The following is a 10,291-nucleotide window of genomic DNA, read 5'->3' as shown; positions in this document are numbered from 1 at the left end:
TAGGCTATTAGTTTGATTACAAATATTTTTATTATTATTTTTATTTGAGATAAATTTAGATTCAATGAAAGGCTATTTTTTTTTTCCTGAAACATCTCAATCCGCAATGTCAAATAAACAAATCCAGAAAATAGTCTGTAGAGTTTCATGTTTTATTAATTCCACTTACATAAAATGATATAAAAAAAATATCGAAAAGTCACGGGGTTTTGTTCTTCGTTTCGTTTTTACAACAATTCACAAAAAACTCACTATATTATATAATATGCATCCAATTACAAGACAGTGAATCCGCCAGACGCTCAGTGCGTCTTTTTTGTTAAAGGCTTCATAGAAACTCACCGTCGTAAAAAAAAGAATAATTTCAATTCACATGGCTTTTACATCATCACAGGTTGACAGTATAACATCTAAAGTCCTCTAGACTACACTAAGAAAAACCCACACAAGGAAATACGTGTGACATGCCATGGACACGTTCATTGTAAAAAGCGAGCAAGAAGCACCCTGTTGGTTGGTTAAAGAGGTTAAAGTCGCACATTTTTTAAAGCCTTTACGTTACGTAAAACAACATTTTGGATTTTCCTGTCAAGCACAACACAGTTGAAAGTGAAATGTCCCTTTTTTTGGACTCACAGGACAGCGGGCAGGTCAGCACCGAAACCAAAAATCTGCATTTAGTATCATTTGATCAAATCTCATCATATCTGCTTGTGCACGAGTCAAGTGGAGACACCTGAGGAGATGGAAACGCTCATCCACATCTTTACGCACAGACGCGCACAGCTAAGAAAAAAAGCAATTGGTCCCTGATGTTAAGTTTATTTTAAAATAGCTTTAAAATATATGGCACTTGTTGTTTTTTTTGCTCTCCAAAATGAAATTTTCAATACCGTTTTTTTCACTTGAAACTTCGCCTTGTGCACAATTTGCGCCTGTCTGTGTTTGTCCTGCAGAAAGGGAACATTGTGCTGTTTTTCCTGTCAGTTTTGAGGTCTTATATAAACTGTAGAAATCTGTGCTTGCATTGTAAACTTATGTTGCTTATTTCAACCTTACACAGCAGACTACAAATGTCACATGAACCAAGTCACAAGCTCAAGTGATTGACTACTTTCTGAAGTAACAAAAAAAAAATTAAAGATCCACCTTTTTTTGTTTGTATGAGAAGTCATCGTTGGTCACGTGATGAAGAAGCAATGGTGGGTGAGTTACCTGCTTTAATGTAGGCTACCTTTAAAGTAAAATATTTTTACAGTATGCCAGCAGACGTCGATGGAGTTCAGCGGCTCGGCTGCTTGTAGTTGCCGTTGATCTCCTCCGAGATGTTGACTGCCTCTGCACCCAGCGGTAACCTGTCACTGTACTCCGAGCCCACTTCAAACTCCTCCTGGTTGGTTTTGGATGAGGACCCTGGGATGGATTCTGTCACCACACTCCCCTCGGCTTCCTCCTCTCCGTCCCCTTCCTCTCCCTCGGCCTCTCCCTCGCCTAACTCGCTGGGGTCAAAGGTCTTCTCTGACTCCACAAAAGACGCCCTGCGATCAAAATCTCCAGTCATTTGTTTCTCCACCTGATCCGGATTCTGGGCCTTCATGATCAGCTTGTAGGTCTTCCCTTGGTACTTGTATAACAAATGGCAGCAGGTGGCTCCCAGTAAGGGAACAGTGGCCAGACCCAGTAGGAAAATGCTGACAACCACGATGATGAGAAGGGAGGGGATCTTCCTCCTGGTTGTGAAGACTACTTGGACTTGGCAGTCCTGCCCCCCATAGGTGAGACACAGTGTGTAATTGGTGCCGGGCTGTAAACCATGGAAGCGGTACGCATTGACCCCCTCCTCTATATTGGACCACTGAATCATGGAGTGTCCGTTACCTGTATTCACACAGAGGTAGAGCATGTCCAGGGTGGCTTTGCTGGATGAGGACTGGTACACACCAAAGGCCTCTTTGTTCACCGTCTCCTGGTTTTCAGTGTGACTCAGATGGAGGTTAGATTTGCTGCTGGGAAGCTGCAGTGGATTCAGCTGAACTTTGGCCTCCGTCTCCGACACTTCTAACGCAATGACGCCAAAATCAAACGTGTACTGCTTCAGGTCATCCAAGCTCAGGTTGAAGGCGTGGTTGGAGATGTATTCACTGCTTTCTCTCACGCCGCACTTGCTCGCAAAGGTTGGGTCCTTTGAAACGTCGCCGGCCTGCCCCGTGCCGGCGCTTTTGTCCGACGACCCTTCGGGGCTTCCCTTTGTCTTGCCGTCGGGCTTGCTCCAGTTGATCACATTGTTTTTGGAGGGCTCTGCAGGCTTTTTAGCAGATGGGCGGATCTTGTCCACCGTAGAATCGGGCTTCGAGTCATGTTTTTGGGTGGCTGCCATAGCCACTTTAACACCGCTCTCCGCCTTACCTAACTCATTCACCGCAGAGCAGTTGTAATTTCCATCTTCCTTTTTACTCATCCGACGGATGACGAGAGTGCCGTTCCTAAAGACGAGGAATCGATTGTTGGTTGTTTTATCATTAATTGGCACATCATTTATCTCTCCGTTGGAGGGCAAGGGGAACACATAGTTCTGGTTTCCTGCAGTGACCTCCCAGCTGACCTGTGGCGCAGGGCTCCCTGTTGTCTCACAATTTAAGATGACCATGAAGCCCTCGTAGACCTCCGTGTTCTCAATGTCGGGCTCGTAGGTTATAGTGACAGCAGGGGCCGTACAGTCCAGTTTGGGGAGCGCTGTAACCAGTGCACCCTTCAGGTGTTCAGGGGCCCCACATACAATTGAATTTTGCTCAGGGACAGAGATCTTAGTCGTCGCGATCCAATCCTTCAGCCACTCCAGAGTGCAGGAGCATGTGAAGGGGTTGTTAAAAATCTGCAGGTGAGACATGGAGAGGAGGGGGCTGAAGGTTCCCTGCACAATGGTGGTGAACTTGTTGAAGTTGATGCGCAGCGACCTCAGGTCTTTGAGATTGGAGAAGGCGTCCTTGGGAAGGTTCACCATCTCATTGTTGTTCATTTTCAGAAGCTGCAGGGACGTGAGGTTGTGCAGATCCACCCACGGAAAGTGCACAATTTTGTTGTAACTGATGTCCAGGTTGCGGAGCTGGACCAGGGGGGCCAAGGTGCCCATTTCTACGGTAACTATCTCATTGTGGGCCAGCCAGAGAGAGGTGACCTGCGTGATGTTGACGAAGCTTTTACTTCTCAGTAATTTGATCTTGTTGGCAGAGAGGCTCAAGGTGGTGACATTGGCGGGGAGACCCACGGGTACCTCCGGCATTTCTTTTGAAACGCAGTCGACAAACTGGTGGTTGAATTTATCCTGGCAGCTGCAGAGCTCTGGACAGCACTGCACAACGCCAACCACGGTAGTCCACAAGGCGAGGACCTGCAGGAGCCGTCTCGCCATCTTCTGCACCTGCAAGCATCAATTATTTTAGACATTAGCCCAAGGTCAAATTTTTTATCAGACATTCATCCATTATGTCCATTACACCAGCGGAAATGCACTGTGGAAGCTTTTAATTCTCATAGCCACTCAAATATGTTTTACTGAGTAGGTTATGTTTTTTTTTTTAAAAGGGCATCAAATCCTCTTTAAGGCAGCTCAAGATTATATTACAAACTGATAAAATCAAAGAAACTGAAAACAAAAACAACCACAAATACTGCTGCTGTCACACAATCTGATTGAAAAAGCATGCATGCAAAGTTTCCTTTTTGTTTCAAATGGCACTTTAACCAATGCACTGCACAAAAACAAATGTTTTTTTTTTTAAGGAGTTTTGGACATCCATGCACGTTATAAATACACATATGCACATAATGCACTGTGTCATATTTGCAGCAATCTCAGGTCAGGTGGTTGCTCCTGCTCTGAGCTGGACAGCTATTTATGGTGATGAAACCTTTGATTTTTTGCAGTTAATCAAAAAGATTTTACTTTTAGCAAGAGTTAAATTGCAATATTGCCATTATCAGTTTACATAGAGGTGGAGCTTTTTGCACGTATGAATAGATGTGATTCATCAGTTACAATTAACCTACAGGGCGATATTATATTTTCTCCCCTATAGACCTAGATGCATATTATCATCCTTTACCTGCATTGAATGGTCTTACCTGTCAGATGTCCAACTTCAATTCCTGTGTCTTCTTAATCACTTCCTAGAGTTTACAATCCTCTGAAACAAGTTTAATGGTCGAAAAAACTAGAGTCCTCATATGTTGCGGATCCTTTCACATGACTTTTGCAGACAGCATCGTTGATGAAGGGCGGCGGAGGCAACATGTTTTTTTCCCGGAGACTCGCTGTTGTCCGACGGAGCTTTTTTTCCTCTCCAGTGAGAGTGGGATCCAGTGCGCGTGCCCGACGCCGCGGAGCGAGAAGAAGGGAGCGTGAACGCGCAGCCTCTCCCATCTCTCTCTCCTCACTATTAAAGATACAGAAGCTCCCGATCCTCCATCCTCAGAGAAACATTCATAATTTAGGATCCGGATGTTTAATTTATAAACCCCGACCCGAGCCTGTAATCTTTGACCTCATTCGGTTTGGCTGCAGCCTGTTATTGTCTTTAATTAAAGGTCCCATATTATGCTCATTTTCAGGTTCATACTTGTATTTTGTGTTTCTACTAGAACATGTTTACATGCTTTAATGTTCAAAAAACACTTTATTTTCCTCATACTGTCGACCTGAATAAACCTGTATTTACCCTCTGTCTGAAACGCTCCGTTTTTTTGTTTTTTTTAAACAGAGTTTCTGTTAATACAACTCTGACAATCCATTGCACAAACATTTTTACGTTTTAGCGCATTTTGACAGAATTGCAACAGAATTGCAACAGAATTACAACAGAATTGCGTTGCTAGTGAACAGCTTGGGTCCATGTGTACTTCCTGTCAGCTGATGACATTCACATACACTGCAACCAGGAAATAAACTGGGACACATTTAGAATGTTTACGTTTAACATTGTTTCAAGGGTTCTAAATATTGTATATTTGTGACATCACGAATGGGCAGAAATCCTGACAGCTTGTTTCAAATGCAGTGTTTCTGAATACGGGCTATGTGTATTTCCCTGTGGATTGAGTGTTTCGATACTTTCACAGTATTTATATAAAACTTAAGCCTGATTTATAAAAAAAAATGATAATTAAAATCTAACTTTTTTTATAATATGGGACCTTTAAAGCACTCAGACATGAGTTTAAACGCACCGACAGGGTTTAAGTTAAGTTGTGCTGCGAGTACCACAATTTTCCATCACTGCTGCATTATAAGAATTCATCTTTAATATAAAAAAAACTAACAAACAAAAAGACAATAGGCTGAATCCAGAGGAGTCCAATGAGAGAAAAGACCCAAAATATTGAGCCACATCAGATAATTTGATGGCATTTCATTATGTTATGTGATGCCTAAATTGATTTGTAAGCTTTATTGGATGTGTTACAACCGGAAGTGGCATGGAAAGATAATAGATTAGAAACCTCTTTAAGGTAAATCACAGATGTGTTATTCATAATCTTTTTAATCGGAAACATTCTCAATCATGCACATATTTTTTTTTGCCAATCTGCTGGTTTGTTTTTAAACATAGGCCTATGTGGTCGCTTATGACTTTAAACATATTATTTCTAAATGAACATTATTAGTCAGAATTGTTCCTTAAATGTTTGGGTCATATGGTTTAGTGTTAGTATCTGAGGAGACTGGTTTCCTGCTCAAATACTGCCATCTTCTGGTGTACTGCAGTACAAACAACACACCACTTGGCCAATACTAAGTGAGCAATATACACTGTCAAATTAGTGAGAGAATAATTCATGAATCTAAAGATTCAGACTCTTTTGACATTGTTTTGGTCCTTAATGTTCATATTCTGTAGTTTTTACTTTACAAGCAAAAGCTTTTTTAAAGCATATCCTGGCTACCCACTTCATTCTTTTTTAGATTAATTAGATCAGTATATCTGCTGTTCTCTATGGACAAAGTTTCACAGGACTTTCAGTGTAACTAATTGACTGTGTGTGTGTGATATTCCAGAAACTACACACACCAGTGTGTTCTGGTAACTCTGGAAGATACTCACTTGATTCGACCAACTCAGACTGCTGAAGCTTCATATTAACTTATTAAAGTTTGGAGAGGAATGTGAGGAATGATTATAGCAAGCTAAAACATGTTCAATGTATAAATGGGCATGCGAGTATTGTTTTAAGACAGATTTGAAAAAATGTGACCCTATCTTTTAAGACTAATTGGTTTCAGGATTAAGGTCAGTTTAGTTTAGGGTAAGTGTTGGGGTTTGATCGTTAGTCAGTCCTGTTAAACAACGGTGACCTTTGCTGTCAAAAGACTGCAACTACAGACAGATCTCATACAACAAGTAAATTCTATATTCATACACATATTAAAGGGATAGTTCGGATGTTTTGAAGTGGGGTTGTATGAGGTACTTATCCATAGTCAGTGTGTTACCTACAGTAAATGATGGTCGGCACGACCTCAGTTTGTAGAAACAGACGCAGGAATACCAACACAGGAGCAAAGCAATGTACTGCTGTGGACGGCAGAAAAAAGTATTTTAGCCACCTAAAAGAAAGGCTCACCTAAAAAAAGTATATCTCATCTTGCCGTGACACAGCCTTTTCCTTCTCCTTTCCGACGGGGAACTGAACTCAGAGTGAAACTAATCAATGCTCTCTCCAAAACCATCAGGCTCAGATGACAAAAACAGTCTAGAGACAGTTCACTTTCAGTTCAGTTATAGCGAACACTTAAATGTATATACACTTTTCATCAAATTTAGCATCAAAGATTGTCAGACACACACACACACACACACACACACACACACACCTCCACCCTCAATGACTGCAACCACATACAACACATTATTACAAATTAAAATAAACAAAGATTTTTCTTTAAACATCTGTCTTTAAAATCCACCTCTGTAAATTGTTACCTTTGTTAATGTGAAAAATCTAATTTAAGTGCTATTACTGTTTCTATATTTTATTTCATTCTTTACTGCTATTACTGTTTTTTATGCTACTATTACTATTTTATTTGTTTTTAATCTTAACTACAACAAGGGAAGCCTGCGAAATTTCATAGTACTTGAGTATAATGACAATAAAGATCATTCTGATTCTGATTTCTTTAGGTGAGCCTTTCTTTTAGGTGGAAAATCTTTTTGAAAAAGTCTCACAGCACTGTATTGCTTTGCTCCGGTGCCACTGCTCCTGTCCATTTCTCGATGCTGTCATCTACTGTAAGTAATACACTGACTATGGATAAGTACCTCATACGACCCCACTTCAAAACACCCAAACTATCCCTTTAATCAGTGTTGAGAGTTTATATCCAAGAATCAGACAGATCAAGCTAAAGATATTTACAGTGTTGTCTGTACTCTGACTATGGTTTACTGAGGCTATGTCTGATGAGGGTAAATTTAGTCTGAGGGTTGGGGTTAGGTATTTTGTTGCCATAGTTACGGTTGAGGTTGTAAACGTGTCAGTCCTGTTTGACGACAGTGACCTCTGCTGTCAAAAGGCTGTAATTACAGAGAGCATTTTGACTTAATTATTGTACTAATAACAAACCTGTAATTAGATTAAAAGTATATTCTAACAAATAGTAAACATATTTTGGATCATGTTAATTTCCTGTTATGTATAACAAGTACAGTTTGGTTATAATCCACAGGGTGGGGTTCCGGCCTTGAACCATAACTTTGGTTTCCTTGCTTAGGAAAAAAAAAAAAAAGGACTTTTGTTTGTTTTCTTTCATGATTTCCTTCCTACAGTCTTCCTGTAGACTTTCCCATACATGAGGCACAGCAGGAAAACATGGAGCTGTTAATTGTGGTCCCTCTTCCCTGGGGATCAAGGTCTGCTTGGGCTCATATCAGAGCACAGCACAGACGCCAGAAGCTCATTGTCACCCTATCTCACAGTTGAGACTGCAGAGTGGCGCCATCCAGACTCAGAGCTGCTGACAGTTACGAGATGTTGATACTGAAAGTGCTTCTGAAGGTACAAAACACCATATCAGTGATGCTTAGCTATAAATACAAGGTTGCCTCCAGCTTGAGCAGAGAGGGTCTGGATTGAATTAAACAGGGTGGCTCAAACAATGACCTACGTTGACACCACAGACATATGAAAACATGTTTTGCATCTCCACCTAAACTCCACCTAAAGCCATCTGGCAGCACTACTCGGACACTCCCGTCTCCATGTTCCTTTGTTTTTTTCCCACATCATTTAGTTTGTTACTTTGTTTTTGGGCTGGAGGTCCCTGGTAGTTACATTTTTTCGTGCTTTTGGTTTAAGTTAGCTACTTTGTGAGTTTAGAGGGACGAGCTGGGTGCGACGGCCCACTGTGAGACTGGCCTGGCGACTTCCCCTTCTTTTGTTCATTTAACCGGGATCTCCAACCCTTTGTTTGCTCAGTTGCATTTTTGATAGTTATTTTTGTCCTGATTTAAACTAAATTGATGGTTTTCTTTTCACATAACTGTCTCATGGCGTCCTTTCATATGCTTTGGTGTCTCCAGACAGAGCCTTTGTTTGTTTGAGAGGCTGTAACAATGACTAACCTACAGTCTTCAAGTCAGACAGACACTTAACCACAGGAGGCACTTAGCTGTCTGGTCAGGTATCAGGTCAGCTCCGGCTTAAGCCAGACACTCCATGATCTTCATTAAAGTGACCTGACAACAAGACACATGTACAGTAATATGTGGGTCATCTGTAGTCATGCGTCAGTGGTGAAAGAAGTACTCAGGTCTTTTAAAGTAACAATACCACAGTGTAAAAGTACTTTGTTACAAGTAAAAGTCCTGCATTCAAAACCGTACTCAAGTACAAAAGTATTAGCATCAAAATATACTTAAAGTACAAGTAGTCATTATGCAGAATTACAGATTAATATGAAATCACTTGATTATAGTTATTGATGCATTAATGCGCTCATCACTATACTAAAGGTATACTATATAACCGTTGTCGGTTGCTGTTTGTAAACACACTGCATTCAAAGTTGGTCCCTCCTCCTCGGCTCAACTAGCGAGCGAGGGAGAGAGCAGCGATGGTCGAGCGAGCTTGAACGGAGAGAGAGAGAGCGCTGTTAGTGGGAACAAAGCAGTGATTCAGAGAAATATATTTTCTGATTGTTTCCCGGCAGTTACATTCCAAAGCACAAATAAACACATAACTAACTCCGCACACCTCCGCACAACCCACAACCCGGTTTTGAATGAATGCAGCCAAAAGACAGGCTGTCTTGGTCAAACTGACACACCGATAGCAGCACACAGCAGCCACTGCACACAGCAGAGGAGAGACAGAGGAACAGGGGAACTCACAGCGATGCAACAAACCTGTTCTCATCCGTGAAATACGGCTGCTTTGTATCTAACAGAGCTTAAGTGCCTCGGTGTCAGAGGCCGAGGGGCTTGACAAAGCAGCGATATTTGACCCCCTGAACGAGCTGCACACCCTACACGCTGTAATTGGTTACACCCCCACGTGGGGCCTAAAGGCTGTTTGCAGACGCCCAGAAGCGTTCCAAGTAAAGCAAAATAAGAAGAAAAGAGAAAATCCAGGCAGAAGGCTGCAGGGTCTCTGTAGATACAGACATAGCCACACACTTCTAGTGAGGCGTAAGTGATGATTCAGAGGGATTATGCTTGTATCAGCATACAGATTGTTTTTTAGCAAATGGTGCATATTATACCTTTAATATTGCAGCTGGTCAAGGTGGAGCTACTTTCAATTACTTTATTGCTGGGTATTTAAATTGATATATCATTATTTATATTTTTATTGATCTGAATCTTTAAAGTAACTAAAGCTGTCAGATAAATGTAGTGGAGTAAAAAGTACAATATTTCCCTCTGAAATGTAGTGGAGTTGAAGTATAAAGTGGCAGAAAATGGAAATACTTTAGTAAAGTACAAGTACCGCAAAATTGTACTTAAGTACAATACTTGAGTAAATGTACTTAGTTACATTCCATCACTGTATGACGTGGCCTACATCTCTGGGGAAACAAAACAACAGCCGCCTCTTTCTCAGCTGTCAAAAGTCTGTGTTGTAACCTCAGATGAAAACAACTGACATACTTTGTGGTATTGGTGGAGCCTAATACCACATGTAGGTTATTTTACTTCATATATCATGTGAAATCATTGTTGAAACCCTTTTTCCAAAACTGAAGATGACAACACAACATAGTAACAGCAGGGTTCGGTCGCAAACAAGAGAGCCA

At 41.2% G+C, this 10,291-nt stretch overlaps 1 protein-coding gene across 1 annotated transcript; it reads right to left on the bottom strand.

Annotated features, from left to right (window-relative positions):
* Positions 1-131: 131 nt before the first annotated feature.
* Positions 132-4,497, bottom strand: islr2 (immunoglobulin superfamily containing leucine-rich repeat 2). Its single transcript, XM_037768050.1, has 2 exons — positions 4,123-4,497; positions 132-3,418 (listed from the first exon to the last, which is right to left on the bottom strand). The coding sequence occupies exon 2, from the start codon at positions 3,407-3,409 to the stop codon at positions 1,283-1,285; it is 2,127 nt and encodes a 708-aa protein (XP_037623978.1). The 5' UTR covers positions 3,410-3,418; positions 4,123-4,497; the 3' UTR covers positions 132-1,282.
* Positions 4,498-10,291: the final 5,794 nt, after the last annotated feature.

This window comes from Sebastes umbrosus, chromosome 4 (genome assembly GCF_015220745.1).
Source record: "Sebastes umbrosus isolate fSebUmb1 chromosome 4, fSebUmb1.pri, whole genome shotgun sequence".
Taxonomy (NCBI): domain Eukaryota; kingdom Metazoa; phylum Chordata; class Actinopteri; order Perciformes; family Sebastidae; genus Sebastes; species Sebastes umbrosus.
Note: the sequence above shows the minus strand (reverse complement) of the source record. Positions and strands in the feature narration are given on the sequence as shown.